This window comes from Diaporthe batatas (assembly GCF_019321695.1).
Source record: "Diaporthe batatas strain CRI 302-4 chromosome Unknown Contig00008, whole genome shotgun sequence".
Classification (NCBI taxonomy): domain Eukaryota; kingdom Fungi; phylum Ascomycota; class Sordariomycetes; order Diaporthales; family Diaporthaceae; genus Diaporthe; species Diaporthe batatas.
In genome coordinates, this window is record NW_025408555.1 from 2,222,768 (window position 1) to 2,243,435 (window position 20,668).

Below are 20,668 nucleotides of genomic sequence, written 5' to 3' on the forward strand. Positions count from 1 at the left end.
CAGCAGCTTAAACACTCAAAATATGGTTCAGCTGAAGCCTTAGGAAACAAGCATAACAAGGAGGTATCCCAGAGCGGGGGCCGGGCTGGAGTTACTCCTCCGTCAATACCACATAACATCACCACCACCCAGGTACATAGTAGAGTACGTCTAAAGATTCATTACTTACTAATATATAGTGCGAACAAGCATTTTCTCAGATTTTGCAGAATAGAAAAAGCTCCGCTTGTTGTTGCTCTTCTGCACCGCTCCAGGACAACAGCTCGCTACGTTTCACAAAGGGTGCATATGCTGATGGCATAAGACAAAGAGCTGTCCGGGTACGTAGTCCGTACCTGTGTGATAGGCGGCCAGAGGCACCCCTGCCACCTCAGCAGGTACTATGTAGTAGTCTCTCTACTCAAGTGTCGGATGATCCAGCCGACCCGGGGGCTCGAGGCACCGGCGCCAGACTGCAGTTGAGTGGTCACCGAGACGATCGATTGCGTGCATTTGGACATTTACCTACCTAGGTACGTGCATCCACGGCAACAAACACAACTCTTGACGTACATACGGCAGCCCAATCACACAGGCCCAACCGTTTGCTGATCTCAATTGCTTGCACAGCCGAAGTTGTGCCGGACAGTCAGATCCGTGACGTTGCTCTTGCAACGGCGGGCCGGCGGGAAGATGCCGATTTGACGAATCTGCGAAAACAACGTGCGCGGCATAAAGTGCTCGGTGATCAACGGTGACGGTCCCGAGCGCTCCCTCTTGTTACAAACTGTGATCCCGGTTAAAAATAACTTGAAGGTCTACAGTGTATGAGACCCTGGGGTAGGGACAAGGGCGTGGGGTCTTTCAGCTCGGTGACCGAATCAATGAAAACAATCTGGGCATGGCCCCAGTGGCTCGCCTCAGGTGCTTGTGCACGAGAGGGTAACTTAGACCGGTCGTGCGCACGGCCATACTATGCTGGAAGAAAGGTCGTTATAAAGGCCGGTATGGACTTGAATTTGTTCGGATTATAAAAACTTTCTAGGCTTCAATTGTGTAACATTGAGGAAACCCTCCGGGCGGTATATGCTTCCAAGGTTGTGACAGCAAATGATGAAAGGCAGCGTTCCCAGATGCGGTATCTCGTCATCAGCACTCACTATCGAATAGGCTTGTTCAGCCATTGCATGGAGATGATAGAACCTGGGGAAGAGGCAGGAGAGCAATATTCAGTAGCTCAGTATTTACAAATAAAATACTTCTACGCTGATAACCCATTACATGCACTCATTCACTCTACTCAAAACCCACACACCTAACATCTGCACTAGGGTGGGTTGTGAACTTCAAATGAAGGGAGAATCAGCTGCGAAAGCGTTGGGCAGGGCCTTTACTGCTTGCTCAACGAGGTTGGTGGTCCAGTCTGTGACGCCAACTCGACATCGTGTTTGCAGGATTGTTCACTCTGTGCTGTGTAGCTTTTAAGAAAGGAACAATAACAGAACGAAACTACCTTGGTACCTCAGAACCTCAAGTGCTTCATCGTCAATGCCCGGTTACTCTGAATCACCTACAATATCCAATCCCTAACTTTGACCGCTTGATATAATCCTTTCAAATGAACCAATGCAACCGCAAATCCCTGGGTTAATTACTTGCATAAAATCCAACTCTGTATCAACGGAACGGCGACCCCAAAAGGCCACGCGGTTCATAGTTCCACGCGTCGAGCTTAACTGACTCCCGAGGTTGTATCAGGCATATGGCACCTGCGTAGCGTAGCCCCGACTGCCAGAGTGTTACATGTCAAAAAAGACGAAAAATTTATTTTCCTGACTGTCAACCTCCGTAGCATCCCAGACATCGAATTGTGTACAAGTTTTTCTACTGTGGTATTTGCATTTTGGACGCACCAGGTCACGGTGCCCGATTTTGCAAAGGCGGCCTCGGTCGGAGGACTCGCCATTTAACGTTCAGTATGCCTGCGGAGGTGTAAGTTTTGGACTGACACGCATTGTGTACAAATAACTTTCTTTTTAAGTCCTAGCCTGGTACAGTCTGGGCTGGAGCGTCCAGTGACGGTCGTCGGTAACAGCCCCTGAACAAGATGCCTAATAACCAGGTATTTAAAATGCGGATGCTGCCCTTTTGAGTACACACAGTTACTCGCCCCTGGCCTCTGTCTTTCATTCTTTTCGTACTTGCAAGCGGCCGTTACTCAGCGAACCATTATCCTGTCAACCATGGCCGTAAACGAAGATGTCGATGTCGCGAAGGAAAAAGGACTGGAAGAACGTGTCATCGAAGTTCCCGTGTCGTCGGACTCGCTTTCAACCGAGGAGCCAAAATTAACACCGCCGCTGTATTGGAAGATACTCGCGGTCGTCATGATCTCGTGCATCAGTTTCGGCTCGGCATGGAGTACCGGCATCACCGGGGCCTTGAAGTCCACCCTCAAGAGAGAGCTGCATATTAACAACATGCAGTTCTCGCTGCTTGAGGCTAGCGAGGACTTTATGGTCACGCTCCTGATTGTTTTCAGTGGGATCTTGACAGACAAGATCGGCGGTGCTAGGGCATTGTTATACGGTATGTGACCCGGGATTGTACGGCTCACCTGGGCATTGAAGGTCTGAGTTGATAACTAATGTTGGCGGAATACGACCTGGGCAGGCAACATGATCTACTCCATCGGCTCCATTATCATCGCATCCGCTGCGCAGGCCCGCTCCTTCAAGCTCATGGTCGGCGGAAGGGTCATGCTCGCCCTCGGCGAGATCGCAACCAAGGTGGCCCAGTTCAGGGTCTTCAGCTCCTGGTTCTCGCCGAACCATGGCTTCGCGACCACCCTGGGCATCGAGCTCGGCATCAAGAAGATTGGCGGCTTCGTCGGCAAGTCCTCGGCCAACATCATCGCCAAGAAGACCGGCAACTTCGCCTGGGTCTTTTGGATCTCGGTGTTGATGAACGTATTGGCTAATGTGCTTACCTTTGTGTTTTACCGGTTTAATGCTACTGCTCGCAAGAAGTTTGAAAATGTTACCGATCCGGCGACTGGTGAGAAGCTCATAGAGAAGTCCGAGAAGTTCCAGCCTAAGAAGGTCCTGGAGCTGCCTTGGATTTTCTGGGCCGTTGTTGCTTTCTCGTTCTTCGAGACTAGCGCGGATACCGTCTTCACGCAGAATGCCACCGAGTTGGCGGAGAAGAAGTTCCATACCGACTCTATCACCGCGGGCTGGTACTCGGCATCTGCACAGTACGCAGGCTTTTTCTTAGCGCCGTGTGTTGGTGCTTTCATCGACATTCTGGGCAATCGTATCACCTTGCGTAAGTTTCCATCCTACCTAGTGCTGGTGGCCTGGCCCGGGCTTTAAAAATTGCTGACAATAATCCAGTTGCGATGTGCAGCATTGGTATCTTTATAGCAATGGCTCTTGTCAATTGGGCCACCGATAGTACCAAAGGACTTACTGCTGCTTTCGTCATCTATGCTGTGGCTATGGAGCTTGGCCCAACGACCACCATCGACAGTATCCGGACCTCCATGTGGCACGGCTCCGCTTTCGGATCTGCCTACGCTGTCAAATTCGCCGTCAACAATGCGTGAGTGCTTGCTTCAAACACGCCCGCGTCCACTCGGATCCATGGGCCTCGGCTAATAGTCCAGCAGTACGTCTATGATAGTCCGCATCATCACCGGCGCCATCCAAGACGCCGACAACGACAGCTACGATCACGTGGTTATTGTGTATGTCGTCCTCGCCGCCGGGGCCGTCCTTGTGACCACCATGCTGGTCGTCCTGCTGCGGTGGTCGGTCGACCTCGGCAGTCTGCAGTGGACCCGCAAGCAGCGCATTGCGAATGGCAAGTTGTGGAACGAGAGGAAGAGAGCCTTCTACGAGGAAAACGGGGCAAGGAACAGGAATATCTCCAAAATATGCTTTGCTTGCTTGATCCTGTTGATCTTGGGGTCTTGGTCCGCGTATTTCTGGGGTATGGCTACTAAGAATACTTCCTGAGCACTACAGCTGTGCTGTGAAGTCGGATTTGATGGGCTGGACTTGGCTGGCCACTTTTCGTTGATTCGGGAGGGCCGCATTCTGTTCACATGTGTTTCGTTGTTTGAATAAGAGATTGGAGGCTCGCACCAGCAAAAACGGAGGGCACACTCATACGACAACCTCCCATAGGACGACCCCCTGTGGTATAAGATCCTATAAATACCGCCTGGGGACCACCTTACATGGGTAAACTTCTTATGGGACATTTTCTAATAATAAACTCTCTTCTCCATCTGAAGCGCTCTTATTTACTGTATTTGCTTACCTACCCTAGGGTAGCTAGGTACCTGGCTAGGTAGTTGGCCTCATAGGGTGTGCACCCTCTGGTTTTTCTGGGCGCGAACCTCTTATCTTTTCATGAACTGACTATAACTCGCGTCTAATGGATTTTTATGCTAGGTATGGGCTTCTGACCACACAAAAATGCAGCATGTCATTTGTCTCAAACACATCTTGGAACTTGGATTCTGGGGACACTACCTACTGGATCCGTTACGGGGGCCTAATTCATCGAGCCACGGCCCTCAATCAGGGACTCGATTCATCCGTTTGCTTTGCAGCCCTGGCGGGCCACCAATCAAGCTTAAAATCATGGACTATTTCTTGTCTACCATAAAGTACATGTTTATGCAAATAGCGCCGTACTCTAGGCAGCGCTCGGCCACTCCGTGTCGTCAACGCGGTAGACAAGTTTCTCCCCGCTGACCAGACCTTGCCGCATCTTTTCCATGCCGTCTATCACACCCAAGAGCCCGTTGTCTCCCACTTTCTGGCGGTGGTTCTGCCACTTACCTCCTGCCCAGAGCTCTTCAGCTAAACTGTACCATTTCCGACCGAACTCCAAAGCATCCGGCCTTGCTGGGTAGGATTCGCGTTCGAATATGTATGCCTCGCCCGACATGTCATATCCCAAAAAGTAGACGGACTCTATGTCGGAGCGTGGACATTCAATTCCAAGCAGGTTGCAGTATGTGCCTCCATGCGGTCCGAATGCCGCCGCACAGATCGCTGCAGAGTCTGGTGTGCTGACAGTGTCGTAGACCTTGTTGATTGAACCCTCTGTTGCTTCAAAAATATTTTTACCCACGTTTGAGGCTCGCTTACTGATTGTTAGTACCATCGCAAGTGTTGAGACCGGAAGGAGAAAAGGAAAGACCTCGGCATACATAATCAAAAACACTGTCAGCACCCAGGCTCTTCACGTAGTCAAAGTTGTGCGGAGAGCATGTAGTGATCACATTATAGCCGGACCTAGAATATCAGCAGAAATACTGGCGCTTTCAACCTCCGTGTAGACTCACAACTTCGCAAGCTGAATCGCAACCGCACCAGTCGCAGTGCTTCCCCCGTAGATCAAGATCGTCTCTTTGCTCTCGCTGGGAGTCGACCCGGGCCACCTCAGATTCAGGACGTGATACAGTCCATATCCGGCTGATCCAACACCACAACCCACAGTGGATGCAGCTTCAAAGGAGACACCGTCAGGGATGTGCATCTGAAGGTCGCTTTTCACGGCAATGTAGCGGGCGAACGCTCCGTTCTCTGGGTTTGCATCGTTTCCTGAAAGGGTATGTGAATCCATGGATCTTGATGTCTCACCCTCACCGTGTGTTACATACCTCCATGTGCAAATCCAGCAATGCGGTCACCCTTGCGGAACCGCTTGGCAGCTTCTCGCCCTACATCTTCCACCACACCGGCATAGTCACACCCGACAATGGTCCCGTCGTCTCCAGGCGCATCGAGGGTGGTCCAGTCGGTCGGATTCAGTGCTACGGCTTTCGTCCTCACGAGCACGTAGTCGTCCGGCAGTGACGGCACTTTCGTTAGCTCGAGGACCGCGTTGCCCGTGCCACGTCTTATGAGACCAGCGTTTTGCATGATGTCAAGCAGTGGTACATTTTTCTTCCTGGAAATTGAGCCGCAGAATGACAGTCCATAGCTTAACCGAAGTCCTTTTCTAGCTGGAGGCTGGCGATACGAGCACACGTCAGCTCAGTCATTTGTCAGCCATTGCTTATTTGTCAGCTGGGTTGAACGACAATCGAACTAGACATCTTGGCTTCAACCCACTGGCAAATATCCTGAGGCTTTATTGCGCGCACGATTTAGCGCAAGGCACTCAATCACGTTTTATTCCCATCGTGTATCCGCTTCACCATCTTTCTACCTAGGTAGTCAACTTCAGCGCCGTCGGCAGCGATGCTTCCTAGCCTTGTCTGTACAGCACGAGGCTGAGGCACGTGCCCCGGCAGAGTCCTCAACTACCATCATCAGCATTGAATATTGTTAAATGCTAAGTCTTTTATTTATCATTTGATACTATTGAAAGGGACCGAGCTCCTTCAAAGTGCATATAAATTAAAAACAAAACTCCCTACTTCACCAGTTATGGAGAGATGAAACTGACAGGGTGGGTTTATGCCTTGGGCACCTGGGGTCAGAAGTAGGACAGCAGTAGGCTTATAGAACTGACTCTAATGATTGGATCTATCCACGAGAACTCGCGCAGTCTGTTCTGGCTAGTCGGAAACGATCATGAGAAGTAATAGCTCGAAGCTGCCTGCCGCCCACCCAGCTCTTGAGGTTTGTTTGAGCTAACGGATCCACATATACTTTAACAAAGACCTGCATGATCACTGTTACAGCAGGGCTTGAGGAGTATCGAGTAAGATAGATTGTTCTCCACTTAAAAGTGTGACATCTAGATAGAAAAAGATACCCCTGACGTCTCTCGGCCGAACCTTGTTGAAAGGCGACCACAGCATCCACCACACCCATCCAAAAAGCACAATAATGTAATCGTATCAATTGTTTATTCCCGATCCACATCTACACCGGAAAGTGTCTCGTCTATGATGGGGGAATACCCCTGCTATCATAGAACCCGTACGGGGCGATTGTTTTACTGGCAGTTGTCAGCGTTTGCATTTTAGAGCAATCCACCAGACGGATGAATGAGGCTTACCGGGCAGAGGCCGGGCGCAAAAGTAATGTCGCGGCCGCTTCCGCAGGCCGCTGTGACGCCGTTCACCAGACCAGCACACGGGTTGTTGGGGTCATTCTCCGGACTGGCCTCGATGGTACAACCACCGGAGCCGATGGGGAAATCAGTGTGAGGGTGAAAGGCTGATCTTCCAAAGTTGAAGCAGCCGCTTTGTCCTTTGTTGTTCTTCACAAGTACATGGCACTGTGGATCGGCCGCCATGACGCCGGCCATGAGAACGGGCACGAGAGTGAAAAGAGTAGCGGCGTGCATGTTGACTGGGGGAAGAAGAGACTTGTGGGTTGGTGAGGTGTGGAAATGACGATTGATGAGTGATGAGTGGTTGAGTGACTGATGTTTCTGATGGTTGCAGTCAAAGGGTACGAGTGGGAGTGAGGGAGCTTTTATATTTCGAGCATGCTCTGAGAAAACAGAGAGTATTGCGACGGCCTTGTCCGGAATGTATTCTCAAGACCAAGCGCTCAGGCTGACGGTAAGCTTGTAGCAGACTACGACATCCGTGAAGGTGAATCAGCTAGCTTGAACGTAAAGCAAACTTTCAGGTAAATTTACCATAGACTTCCTACCTGCGGTGGATCTATCCTAGAGTTAATTCTGCTCAGGGGCATTACTATCATCCGGGGGTATCGTGGCGCGATATGATTTGGGCTGCTACATCAACAACTGCACTGTTTTCAGTGAAGTTCGATTATAGAACATGTGAAGTCACGGGATGTGTTTGGTTCCACAGCGTTGAAACGGTAAATATCCACCTCTAGACCACCTTCAACGGAGCGTTGAGACGATGAATATTCCCAGGTACCTAGGTAGTGGAGAAAATGGCCACAAGCCCTTAAGCGGTCACAGCTCGCGCTTCACGATGCGGTCACACGCAAAGTATCTCTCGACGTTTGTCTCGCATTCGCAAGTTTTCCCAGCTCTATGCTTCCAGACAGCGCGCGCGCGCGCGAGGACAGCTTCTATTGGAAGCTAAAAACAGGCATTGGACCAATCTGGACCCCGATCCAGCAATACCTCTTCGGCCGGTCTGGACGCGCCTCGATGTAACAGTTCTGGCTAAGGGAAACAGGATAAAGGTACCATGACCCTGCTTGACCTCATTTTGTAAGATGTGTAACCTGGACTGTCAAGGAGACAGCTACCAAACCTTCCGGAGGTGAGATTCACAATGATGACAACCTTGGAAGGCTGGATTGTGTTAATGGACACTCTGCATGTCTGGTTTGAGTGCTTGTTTGCCCTTCTCCCTGCACTATTGTTAGCATTCTCTTCTTCTTTTTCAAGGAAAGCTAGGCCTTGAGCGTTTATAACTACATACATTCCATACATATAGGGATTAGAAACGAAACCTTTATTCGGCTTTGGAGACTGACTACCTAGGCACTAAGTGAAAGCAGCATCTCGCAGTTTCTACAAGCTTTAGCAAAAATGCGACTAGGCTCAAGCTCCTTGCAAAGAAAACAACATCGTACCTTGCCTAGGCCGCCTGTCCCGCATTGTCATGAATCATCGACGTGCTGCTTCAACTGCATAATAGACTCCCAGTAGGGATATGTCCGCAACCAAGGTGGATGAGAGTAGCTTATGCCTCGGCTTCACTCAGAAAGCCCGGGCCGTGAGAACGGATCCTTCGGCTTCATCCAGAAAACGTAGGCCGTGAGAGACCCGGGGAGTACTTCGGCACGTGGCGTGTGCAAAAGATGCGACTCGCTAATCTCCGTCCCCAGATGGCAAGACCATGTCCATGGCGAGCTGCAACAGGGCCTTCCTTCACTACATCCAATCAATGTTTCGAAACCATGCCTATGGGATCTTTGTCTACGGGGTTTCCTTGGCATTGAGGAAGTGGCGGAAATAGGCGATTGTCCTTTTTCAGGATTCCATGTTCATGCGGGCGACGATGACTTGTGACACAGGCCTATGATCGATTCGCTGGAACGGTACAGTACTGATCCCGAAGAAAGCTACTTCGTAATATTGTAGCAAAACACTACGAAGGTGTCTTGATCGATCACTTCGTGATCGACAATTCCGACGATTCGGATCTATCCAGACAGGGCAACATATTCGTGAGGGAATGTTGCTGAGCCATACAGATTAAGGTTCAGCATAGGGGCACCAGAAGTCTGGGAGGCTAGCAGAGCTTACCATAAATAGGTGCACTATACTAGCGTTGAACTCTGCCAAGTCCCTGTCTCTGCCTAAGTGTACAGAACCGTGTAAGCTCGCCGTGCTCTCCGTAGTTGTAGAGGAGAACGTTTCCGTTGTGCGTAGTATGGATTCCGCGTCTATAATACCTGCTGGAACAATTGAGGAATCCTCATTCAGTGAGTGTCGCCCATGATCTGTCGCTTAGCCGATTGACCAATAAATCATGGCAGAGATACGCATGCTTGTGTACGTGTCACATATTTACGGTGTTCCGGAGATACGGAGCCAAATTCTGGCATATCTAGGTTTAAGGCTTTCAAGAAGGTTACAATTTACGCTCAAGGTTTTTCCTCCTGTTTGACCGAATCTCAACTTTCCTGTAACTTGGATACAGACCAGAAAACTTGTTTTAAGGAAAATGCGCAACACAGGGCAGCGGGTCATATGGCTACCTAGGGAAAACCACAGACGCAATGTGCTCTTTTCTAATGTCTCAGTACTGTTGTCAGAGCAGGTGTTGTTCTGCGAGGCAGGCCCACTTATTTATGCTTAGGCATAAACTGATTAAACTTGAAGCATTTGGATAGTGCCAGCAGGCATCGTTTCTTAGGCACGTGTGTTTGGGAGTTGGAGTCGTAGCGTTATCAGGGCGGTCTCATGCTGGGTGGACACATCGGTATAAGTTCGGCACCACAAGCAGCTGGATAAGGAATGAACAAGATATCGTGCTCATCGGCCCTCATCGATTGGATCTGGGGGATTGACGTGCAAAATACGGTCCCCAGGGTTGTCAGCAAGGAAGTCCCGGACAAACGCAGCCGAAGAGGCTGAGGAGGTGGCTGGAGCAAGGGCACGACTCTGACCAAAGTGCGCAACACACTGGTGGGACATTAGTACAGTGCTGAGTCCCAACCAAATTTTCCATGGCCATCAGAAGCAAAGGCAAAAAAAAAAAAAAAAAAAAAAGAACTCCCTCAAGAGGCAAAAGAAGAACCACAACTGTCTGATCTGGCCCGGGCTTGAACCGGGGACCTTTAGTGCTCCCATTAATCGCTTTTTAAAGCGGTTTTAATGTTAGACTAATGTGATGAACCAACTACACCACCGGACCATGTTGTTGTGGTTGTTTGGTGGATGGTGGCGGGGCTGAAAGCGTGGTTGATATTGTTGTGTGCGGTGGGTGTGGGCGGCCGACCGGGGTTGGGGACCCACAGTGAGTGGAAAAGTTGAATGACTTGGGCCGGAGTGCACGGCGCAATTCAAATTTTCACAGCTGGGTCTTGGGTCTGTTGCGTGCGCTTGTCGACGTACTGTGTGTGTAGGCACGGTCTGTCCGGGCCTCACCCTCTTCGTTCACTGGGATGCTCCTCCTAATGGTCACACATCTACGCAAGACAGTTCAGAGAGCTCACTGCCCAGGACTATTGAGGCTCAGCATTCAAGGCCAATGGTCACAGGCAGTCCTGCCATGGGACAGCCTCCCTTGGGACCATCTCCCACAGGCAGTCCTGCCATGGGACAGCCTCGGGACAGTGCCCTTTCAACGCAATAGTAGCAACAAGTGATCTCTACACAGTACTGTGTGAGGCTCGAGGATGTGTGGAGCCATGCCCGATGTCAGTCCAAGCCGCTCATTCAGAGCAGCCGAGGTACACAGTAGAGAGCAAATTTGACTCCCCTGTAGAATGCCTCTAAGCCTTGACCTGTGCCAGTGAGTTCTGTGGATGCCTGGCAGTTGGCAAGGAACCGAGCAGTGACTGGCCTACTGGGTGTGATGTCAGTTGTCCCACGCGACGTGACGGTGGTTGGGCGTGGCGCGATACATCAACATCCTGTGTTCGCCATCTGACACTCACAAGTATGGACACACGACGGTGTGCCGATCTGCCCAGGTGTACTGCCAGTGCTGCGCGGGAAACTGCATCACCACGCCACCGCGTCCTCCTCGACCAGCCTCGTGACCTCGCCTGGCACCAACTCCCTCAACCGGCCCCAATCCCTGGCCCTGACGGCCTCCCTCGCCAGCGTGCTGCTCACAACCCCCCCCTCGGCGCCCCCCGACGTGCCCTCGACCAGCTCGACGCGCCCCGCCCACTCCCTCCGGCCCCCGACCTCCTCCAGCTCCCCGCCGTGCATGATGCGTTCTATGTAGCCCAGCTGGTCCTCCCGCCCGCCCCAGTCGTCGTCCGTCCGCATCGTGACCCGCAGCTGGGCCCGCGCAAAGAACGGGTCCAGGGCCATCTGCATCGGCGTCTTGCCCGGTCGCGGCGGGTCAACCCCAGCCTCGGGCACCGGCGATGTGTAGTACTTGGGCGTGAAGATGCGGGTCAGGGTGTCGTAGCCGGCGAGGAATATCTGCTTCGTTTGTTGTGGGTCGTTATACTCGGGCGACGTGGCGATGGCGGCGGATTTGTCGTGGAAGTAGGGATGCGTCGTCAGGCCGATGTCGACCGGTAGTGTTGTTGCCTCGTTGTCACGTATGTCTTGTCGGAATGCCTCCATCATCAACAGCCGCTCCTCAAACGTCGCCGGCTTGGGGGCCTTGTCGGCGTTGTTGACCGCCAGCAGCAGCAGCAGCCGCACCTCATCCGCCAGGCCGTCTGCCGTCGCCATGTCCTGCTGCTGCTGCTGCTGCTTCCGTAGATCTCGTACGGCAGACGTCGCCATGTGCATGTGCGCCAGCGTGGGCGGGTTGAAGCTCGAGTCGAGCACCACCAGCGCCCGGCATCTCCGCGGTGCTGCTGCAGCCGTGCCGGGCGCGTCCTGCTGGATCAGTTGGAAGGGTCGCCCGGAGGACTGGAAGCTTCGCAGCGCTGCTTGGAGTCGTGCCTTGGCCATCGTGGTGTCTTGGCCAGCTCCAGATGCCATCGTGGCCTCGGGCTTCTGTCTGGAGGGCTGACAGCTGTCCCGGCACCGGCAGCTGTGGGGAGGGCTGGGAGCTGGGCTGGTTTATCAACAACCTGGGAGGGGTTCATTGCATCATTTCAGCGCAAGGACCCATGCTGCTCTTGACCGACCTCCGGGCGGCCGGGGCCGAGGCTTCCGGGCCCGGGACTGGCGCCCGGGACTGGCAGCATCGGTTAAGAATGTAGACTCCCTCACCACTACCAGTTCCTGGCACACACCCGCAGTAATGGCTGTTGAGCTATTGCCTGTTCCAGTCAGCTGCATTTTGCATTTTGTGCTGCTCTATCCGCCGGCAGTATCACATTACTAACAACCTTGGAAGACAAAGCTAGAGAACAGGGTCGTTAAGGGATTCATTTAGCACCTCCGAATGCTCGCGTCCTCTGCTCTTTGGCACTCCCGAGTCTCCGAGTCAATGCGTATCTTATTTGGTGTTATTAAATTCAATAAAAGCGGACGCCCTCACGGATGGTAGTGGGAGTTGCAAGTCCAGAGAGATTTCCATCGGCTTGGGGGTCGGGCTCGGACTTCCTCTGGTCATGACCTTGACCACGGCGGGACTTGTTGTGTTCCGAGGCCGTCGGCTTGAGTTCACCAAGCCGAAGGAGCATGGGTTCGAGACGCCTGCGATGCAGCCAAGTGAGGATCATAGTTATACCCGCAGGGGATATCGAACACATCGGACCAGCGGCCGTTGCAGGACATGTCAATCAGTGAGCTTTACGGGCCGGGTGGGAACCCACTGGCTCAAGGTGCACAAGAGCTACCGGGCGGGTGTCGATGATCAATGGGGATAGTACGAACGAGAAGCTTCGGCTGGGAAGAAGGCTGTGTGGGAGGTTTGATATGAATAGATAGTAGGCTACATGTGTAGGAGGCCAGGATGTAGGAGGTCGAGGGCTAGGAGCAATGGAGGCTAGGAGAACACCAGGTCTTGAGCGCTACCTCCATCTAGCAGCCCCATCAGCTCCAGACCATTCTCGAAAGATGAGTACTGGTGAAGTTGAGTGTCATGAAAATGAAACTACTAGTACAATACATGAAGTCCTCGAAGAACAAACTCAACATCTTCACAGGTCGTGAGATTTGCAAGTCAGGCGATGTTGCCATCAGGTTTCTTCATAGGTGCTCGTCGCTGCATAATAGGCAACTCTTCTACGAATCTATGTTCTCGTAGGTATCATCGGCCTTTGGCTGCGGAAAGTCTCATATCCGCGCTCTCCCGTTCATAACTACGTCGATTCCTTAAAGCTACTTGTTCTGGACCGAGTCAACCCTCCCCCATTTGGAGAACACTCTAAAACCTAGAATAGCCACGAGTGCCTTCATTGTCAGCCTCACTTTTCACCCATTGGCTCCTATCTGGGCCGCAAAGTATTAACTACTTGTCCCCAGTCTCCAAGGTTTGTATCCGTAACAGAAATATGACCCAGGCTCTGGCAAAACTGTCGGCGAGGCTAAGCCTCTCTGTTTTCGGCTTGTTATCCAGCTCTCGGATCATATAAGATTATAAGAAATGTGGTGCGCTGTCCTTTCAAGAGAGCCTTTCGTCCGAGTGTGCTGGTGAAAATGTCCGAACAACAACAACTCAGCCGACTGCGATTATTCTTGTAGAGAGCTTTGCCGTGACGTAGCTTAGTATCTTCGAGATAGCCTCCGCCGTCATTTATTCGACCCGTTGAAGATAAGATGGTTGAGAAATACCATAGAATGTCTCGTAGGGTCTAAATATTTTATTATATGAGTTCCATCTCTGATATGCTCGTGCAGTGTTAACCTAATGTACAAACTCATGATGGTCCTCCGGACATTAAGTCAAGGACGATCCCTTTGCCGTCAATGTCACCTAATCTGTAGGACTTGACCCGAACTCGGGCTCATGAGGCTGCAGCGGGTTACCGCCATGGAATCATCCGTCCAGACGCGGAAATCCCGTGCCGGGTCAGATCCGCCAGCAACTGGTGGCTGCTGACGGGAATACCTCCAGCCGACCCGCTTACAACCAGCTGTCTCGTTGGCGCAATCGTCCTCCGATTTAATGATATGCAGGGGCCGATCTACTCGAAGACGAGTTGATGGCCTGTCAAGACATAGTTGCCACACCTCAAGTGTACGTCACGTTAATGTTTTTAAGCGCTGGTTCCTTGGGTGTTTATCACCGTATGAAGGCGCCATGTATGTCCTCGGACGTATGCGGAATGGAAGCGAAACCAGTTGTTCGATATAAATACCTCGACAATTTTCCATTTAGCCCAACTCCCCCCTCAAGTTTGACTACAGGCCCATGCCGTTGCATCCTCGCTGTCTTAAGCAAAGGTAGCTAAGGTTTTCAAAATAATGCTACCATATTCAGGTCAGGCGCTTGATTCCTACCACAATAACAGTTTACTTGGACTGGACAGACTATGGGGCTGTCCGGGCTACTTAGCAGCCTTAGGGGAGAGCGAAGATGCCGAGGACCTTAGCATGGAACGAGATCCAAATTCTTTCCATGTTAAGCTTTAGCCACGCTATACTAGTAGTTATTTTGCTCTGTTCTATGTAGTTATATCTACGTGCTATCAGCACACCTGGGCAGTCATCCAACTCCTCCTCCTACAGCCCACCTATAAAGTAGGGTCTTCAATAGATTCATATATTCCACACATTGATTAAAACGTTTTCAGCTTTAGTTAGCGGTACTCTACGTCTTGTTCAAGGTTCCAATTAGGACTAGTAGGTCTGGGACGCTCGAGTGGTCCAGCGCCGGACTGGAAAGAGCTCCCTCCTTAGATGCCAATTGGTCACGTCGATCAAGCAAGTCTTGCATGTGCAGAGCTTTATTCAGGTCCTCAAATACAATCAATGGATGACAAATAATTCCTTTTTTACAATCTCTTTTTTTGCCAACCTTCTCGAACAATGATGATTGAAGACCCAGGACACTTTTCTTCGCGGACACTCATCGGAACGCCAAGCTACCCACATCCAAGGCCTCTTCACATGGGCAAGCTTCCACGAACTTTGAGTACAGCAGTGACGTTCTTCAAATAAATGCTGCCTTCGTACCGCAGCACGTCCAGCCCACACCAGGGGTTTTGGGCGGAGCTGCGTGGGAAGTGGAGGTTGCCCTTGCCCGTCCAGACCTCAGCGGGTTTCATCTCAAAGCCGACGGGGACCAGCTCGAGGATCTGCGGCGCGCAGCCCGGGTGTGGCTGCTCGATGGTGCGGAGGTTGAGGAACCAATGCTGCCCGGACGCGGCGGCGGCGGCTGCGGCGGCCGAGTCGGGCAGCCTCGTGTCCGGGATGAATTCGGCCTCGACGAGGGTGTTACCGGCTGGGCGCTCGGTGTTGGCCATGATCAAGCGGGTGCCGTTCTCGGTCTTGATGTCAGCCCGGCCAAAAACCTTGGGGAACCCGTACTGCTCGCGCCCGGCGAAAATGGCCGACTCGTTGTCGAGGATGAGGATGATGTTGTAGCGGAACTTCTCGCCGGTCCCCGGGTGCCGCACCTCGACGTTGTGGCCGAACTCCTTGTACACGCCTACGGAGCTCATGCCGTACTCGAGGAACATGGTCGTCACCAGCGGCTCGTCCTCGAGCTCCAGGACGTCGGGCACCAGGTGGCGGACCTGTGATGCGGCCACGCGGTATGAGATGCTCAGGACCTTGTCGATGGAGAAGGTGTAGGGGTCGTGATGCTTGGGGTACGGTGGTGCGAAGATGGGGTTGGCTTCAGCCTTGAGTGATAGGGTTCCGAGAGGCATGGCGGGCAAGAGTAAATAGTGTAGTGCTGTTGGGTGTGTGTTGTCTGTTGATGTTGTCGTCGTGAAGGCCCTAGTGGCTTATGTTTCTCAATGCTAATGGTGATTAGAATGTGAGCAATGTATTCAAGCAGCAATAATAGCGAACGGGAAGCCTTTATATCCTGATTTAAACTCGCGGTGAACGTTGGGCCTCGGCAACCTTGGAGGCTACGGATGGCACGGAGACAGTGACCATGGTTCCGTTGGAGCATGTTTGACTCTCCGTGGCTAGAGTATATTCGTCCGCACCCCGTCTGGCCTGCCTGGCAATGCAGGTTGTTGTATGGAGGGTTTCGGGAAAAGCGTTTAGGAGAGGCCCGAGGTATTGGTGGTGCATAACGCAAGGGCCACTGCCGGAAGTAACGGGGTCGAGCCGCCCGAACACTCGGCCGTTAACGCCGGGGTCAACAGTCGATCGAGAGTCATGAGTCCCGTTGCCAACTAACACTCTGCCTGACTGACTTGATGAGGATTCAAGAACACTAGTGTACCTAACATGTACTGAGGTAGGAGGTTACCACGGATTTACCTCGCCCTGGGATAATCAATGTTACAAGATAGTGGTTGTCAAATTATTAGTGATTTTTGAAGTGCTAGATGGACAGCCAGGTGTAGACCATCATCTAGGATGTATGGAGTTTGCTATACGCGTGAATGCCGGCACCCTTGCCCCTGGTTGCGGGCCTTGTCCTGCCCGAGGTTGCTTCCAAGGTTCCAGGCCTGCCCTGAGCCGAGCATCAACCTCAACCCGCGGGTCTGATCGCAAGTTTCTTGGCCTGAATCATCGACCCCCGCCAATTGCCAGCAACACACGAAAGGCTATTCTCGGCCGGACGGCTAGCTCAAACCCCACAACGCTCCAGAGGCGCCTGCGCTACATACTGGTCAAGGCGGAGGTGATGTGGCAAACCCAATCCGGCGTATGTGGCCTGCCAATACCGGGGAGAGCCGCATGTGGTGGGGACGAGACACAACATCGGTGGGGATCATGCATTGCTTCCCGCGGCCAGTTCACCGCGGACAGTTCACCGGGGCCAGTTCACTGGCGCATCCACCTCACTCGAGGATGCTACTTTCACTGTAAGTACAGAGCACTGTGTATTCCACAGCGACTTATTAGGGGTAGACAGAGAGACCCACCCGTTGAGATCTTGGCGCAGACCGGGATTAAGACAGACTCCAGACTTGTGTACCACCCACACAAGAAGAACAAGTCACGATCTTGCATTGATGGCCGGCAAATACTTTTCACATGTTATTTGGCCGTGCATCGTGGTGCCAACTAATCAAACATGAACATTCGGCACGAAAGACTATCTCATTGAGACATGGAACCCTGCCGATGGTGAGCAGAACAGCTTCAAGTGCCTGCGGCCCCTGTGATTGGCGGCGAGACCATGGATGAGGCCCTTTTCCAAGAATGTGCGCTTGACGTTTAGTTCCATACCGCATCGAGTCACTTTGACATCTGTTCATAGTCATGGAATCCGGGCACCAGTCGCTATAGTAAAGGACGAAGATCACGGAAAACCCTATCAGTCCTGTTCTGATTCCACCCTCGCAAACGTCCCCTGCGCTTTTGCAGTTTATGCATAGCTGTGTATTGTTTTCTTCCGGAGCGTATGGAACCGCTCTACCAGTGTCACGATTTAGCTGTGACCAAGGTACGAATCGAGCCGGAACACAGTGGTGAGAAATCAAGGACAGCACTATCGCTAGCCGGCCTTCTTCTCTGCGCTCTCGGGGTGAGTTGCCAAGACTCTCCAGCCAGAAGATCCAGTGACCATCCTGACCAACCCGGTAAATGTTGCAAGACGCGCCCTGGTCGATGCATCTGAAGTTTGTCGACGAATGGTCCGTGAAAAAACCCAAGAGTTCATAGATTCCCGACTTTTGTTACTGGTTGTCAGCCCCTCAGCTGTGGAGTGTGGTAGAGACACCCGGAAGTGCCAACTTATGTGCCAATAAGAACGCAAAGGCCGCATCTAACCGGTGAGCGGAGCGCCTAGATTTCCCCTCGATCTATTCTCCCGTATAGATGGACAAACATCGAAATAGAATTTCAGCTGTTTCTGCGGCACGATGACGAGGCTTCGTGCCCACAGATGTATTATATTCTCTTCGAACTGTCATTGGCATTCTGTTTTTCTTCACGCCGGGTCTTCGTTAATCACTGTATGAAGGCGCCACGTATGGCTTCAGACGTAGACGGTGTAGAAGCGAAATCAGCATTGAATGGGCTACTACAGGATATACAAGTGCAGGCATGGTGCACTTGAGCACGCTTGGTTCTGCTGGAGGGCTTTGGAAGCTATGATTCTCTCTCACAAGAAGAGATGTAATGTGAGAAGGATGAACTGGCAGACAGCAAATGGATCCTAGGAAACACAAAAGAAAATTGAAGTTACGGACGCCCGACTTCAGAAGACACTGGTTTCTCGAAAGGTGGACTGACTTTCCCAGACTTGGCAATCTTAGTGCAAAACAGTACAAACATAAAGAATCTCATCTGATAGTTCTATAGCACCAGAGCGTTGGGGCCCAGGTGTTTGAAAACTTCGGACCATGGCGTGTTGGCTTGTGTAGAGCACCAATTTGCCTTGAAAACAGACCTCACGGCCTCGATCGAAGCAAATCGCATGTGATCATACAACAAGTCAACCATGCTCATTACCGCCACCTGGTCCTCTGCAGACACGGCGTGGCACCCAGCAAGAAACAGGGGAAAGATGACACAATTCAGGACCTTGGCCTGCCGCGGAATTTCAAAGATACTTCCCAGGCAGGACTTGACGTGCTGCTGCACGAGCGCGTGTCGCGTGGGGAGACCACAGATGGCCCTGTAGAGATACAGCAGGGCGGCATGTTGAAAGGCACGAATAAGAGTGAACGCATGCACTGCTTCCATCTCCGTGTCTGACATTTCGCCGGATGAATCCGAGGACATGCTCTGGCAGTCACTGTCCTCCATGGTCAGCGGAGCGTACACGGGACGGAGGGCATTTTCGAAGCGGCGGACTCGTTCGATGGAGAAGTCTTGGGCCATGGTGGTGACAGCCGCGAGATACAGGCTCATGCTCGCCATTTCACGAAAGACGGATGCAAGTGATACCCGGCCCAAGGGGTCCTTGCTCCACCATACTGGTCCCTGATCAATGACGTCCCACACCTCCGGCGGGAAGACCGGAGACCGTCCCCGAATGATCGACGCCGTGAGGTCCGTGGTGACGAACTCGGAGATCAGCATGTGCAGCGGCTCAGGGGCTGTCCTCAGCACAGGATAGATGCCACCGAGGCGCTGGATAATGGCCAGAACGCCGCTGTAGTGGCTGGATGTCGACGCCGTCCTCGAGGTGCAACCCACGTAACCATCATCGAAATGCAGCAAGATGACAGCAAACAGGAGTGCCACGAGAGGACCAGTCCCTTTCACGTCGACGCAGCAGCCGCCGATTTCGGTTCGCACAGCAGACAGACACTCCAGACGCCTTTCGCTGGGACTATTGTTGTCGCTGAAAGCGCCGTCCTGCAGCCGCTTGTGCGAATCGGACAGTACACAAGCCGCGAGAAGGACAACGCGGTGCTCCAGGGCGACCGGTGTCGGGGCAGCACATGGATCCTTGGACGTGGAGAGGAGGGGCCACACCCGCCGGTGGAAGTAGTCTAGGGCCTGACGCTCGCAAGCGTCAAGGGATACGGTGAGACACACCTCGCTCCTGGAGATTCTTCCACACGCGGGCGGCACGTGGGCGCTCTGCCGCGTGCTCCACCTTATCAGCCGGCTGTTATAGTCGCATGTGGCGCCGGCTGCGGCACATCGTCGACAGGTCGGCTTCGCAAGATCGCATTTGACGCGCCTCTTCTTGCAGGGCCAGCAGGAGCCCTTGGCCACCCGGATTCTGTTCGCTGGCATGGTATTTATTTGTGTGCCGGTTACTGATACTTCGGTCTCTAATTTCTCGTTCGCTCAGAAATTGAACAGAGACTTGCGTTTAATACCGAAATGGAGCGAGATGGTGATTTCTCCGTGCGATTCAAGGTTGCGGCGGGCGTCGATGCTGGACGACGTCTGATGTTGCAGCACCGCGGTTAGTATCATGCCCGGACACTTTGGCAGAGGTGCAGCTCTCAATGTCTAGGAAGCATCATCTCACATTATCCATAACTATCTGGAAGTCTCTCGACGAGTCAGATGAGGACGGTGGGTGGTATTTCATTGACGGCCCCAGCGTGAGTGCTCGCATGCGGCAGCTTCACGTAGCGAAGACTAAAGGGATATCTATCGACAAGTATTATGTGCTTTGGGCAGAGAGATTGAATCGCAGGAAGGTTCGAAAGGAGCCTCTGACTGATCACCAGACGTACGACGCAAACTGAGATGATGAAATGTGTGTGTTGGCCAAGGGTGAACTTCGGGAGGGGACAGGACGTTGGAGAGGGGAAATGACTCCTGACTTGAGGACTTGTTCTGGCCCTGACATTATATGCGATGGTTGTCGTCGGATGCAAATGCCAGATCCGGGTTAGCTGCGGCTTGACACGGATCGCCGGGATAATCTTGAGTTGCATCGCGCAGATAAGATAGGCAGGGGTCCTGCTGGGATTTATGATAGCTTATTATAATCCTATGCCTTCGAGATTACCGTTACTTTTGTAGATCGTGTCGCTCACGTCAATGACGATGGACATTCACGTCCGCTGCAGGAAGAACTTGAGTATGCGGTGTTTTTTGTACTGATAATTGGCACTACATATTCAATCCCTAGACATGTATTGCA

The 20,668-nt window shown here is 52.3% G+C and overlaps 5 protein-coding genes across 5 annotated transcripts; 1 reads left to right on the forward strand and 4 right to left on the reverse strand.

Annotated features, from left to right (window-relative positions):
- Positions 1-2,222: 2,222 nt before the first annotated feature.
- KVR01_007569 (uncharacterized protein) lies at positions 2,223-3,998 on the forward strand (the record flags this gene model as incomplete). The annotated part of the gene is made up of 4 exons (XM_044792886.1): positions 2,223-2,568; positions 2,653-3,306; positions 3,375-3,582; positions 3,650-3,998. 4 exons carry the CDS (start codon positions 2,223-2,225, stop codon positions 3,996-3,998), a joined length of 1,557 nt encoding a protein of 518 aa, XP_044643822.1.
- Positions 3,999-4,588: 590 nt separating this feature from the next.
- Positions 4,589-5,974, reverse strand: KVR01_007577 (uncharacterized protein). The gene is made up of 4 exons (XM_044787700.1): positions 5,660-5,974; positions 5,342-5,600; positions 5,207-5,291; positions 4,589-5,139 (listed from the first exon to the last, which is right to left on the reverse strand). The coding sequence occupies exons 1-4, from the start codon at positions 5,919-5,921 to the stop codon at positions 4,687-4,689; spliced, it is 1,059 nt and encodes a 352-aa protein (XP_044643830.1). The 5' UTR covers positions 5,922-5,974; the 3' UTR covers positions 4,589-4,686.
- A 4,410-nt stretch (positions 5,975-10,384) lies between these two features.
- KVR01_007202 (nicotinamide-nucleotide adenylyltransferase) lies at positions 10,385-12,270 on the reverse strand. Its single transcript, XM_044783296.1, has one exon. It carries the CDS (start codon positions 12,064-12,066, stop codon positions 11,122-11,124), a length of 945 nt encoding a protein of 314 aa, XP_044643455.1. The 5' UTR covers positions 12,067-12,270; the 3' UTR covers positions 10,385-11,121.
- A 2,813-nt stretch (positions 12,271-15,083) lies between these two features.
- KVR01_007644 (uncharacterized protein) lies at positions 15,084-15,929 on the reverse strand (the record flags this gene model as incomplete). The annotated part of the gene is made up of 1 exon (XM_044783249.1): positions 15,084-15,929. Exon 1 carries the CDS (start codon positions 15,849-15,851, stop codon positions 15,084-15,086), a length of 768 nt encoding a protein of 255 aa, XP_044643897.1. The 5' UTR covers positions 15,852-15,929.
- Positions 15,930-18,099: 2,170 nt separating this feature from the next.
- On the reverse strand, positions 18,100-20,314 carry KVR01_007366 (uncharacterized protein). Its single transcript, XM_044792486.1, has 2 exons — positions 20,045-20,314; positions 18,100-19,959 (listed from the first exon to the last, which is right to left on the reverse strand). The coding sequence occupies exon 2, from the start codon at positions 19,801-19,803 to the stop codon at positions 18,409-18,411; it is 1,395 nt and encodes a 464-aa protein (XP_044643619.1). The 5' UTR covers positions 19,804-19,959; positions 20,045-20,314; the 3' UTR covers positions 18,100-18,408.
- Between the last annotated feature and the right edge of the window lie 354 nt (positions 20,315-20,668).

What these genes read in the sequence shown, in the direction of transcription:
- KVR01_007577 (XM_044787700.1), bottom strand. Translation starts at nt 5,921, where the DNA reads ATGCAAAACGCTGGTCTCATAAGACGTGGCACGGGCAACGCGGTCCTC. An exon ending in TGCTGGATTTGCACATGGAG is followed by an intron (nt 5,601 to 5,659) that starts GTATGTAACACA and finishes ATACCCTTTCAG; the next exon opens with GAAACGATGCAAACCCAGAG. An exon ending in CTGACAGTGTTTTTGATTAT is followed by an intron (nt 5,140 to 5,206) that starts GTATGCCGAGGT and finishes ACAATCAGTAAG; the next exon opens with CGAGCCTCAAACGTGGGTAA.
- KVR01_007202 (XM_044783296.1), bottom strand. Translation starts at nt 12,066, where the DNA reads ATGGCATCTGGAGCTGGCCAAGACACCACGATGGCCAAGGCACGACTC.
- KVR01_007366 (XM_044792486.1), bottom strand. Translation starts at nt 19,803, where the DNA reads ATGCCAGCGAACAGAATCCGGGTGGCCAAGGGCTCCTGCTGGCCCTGC.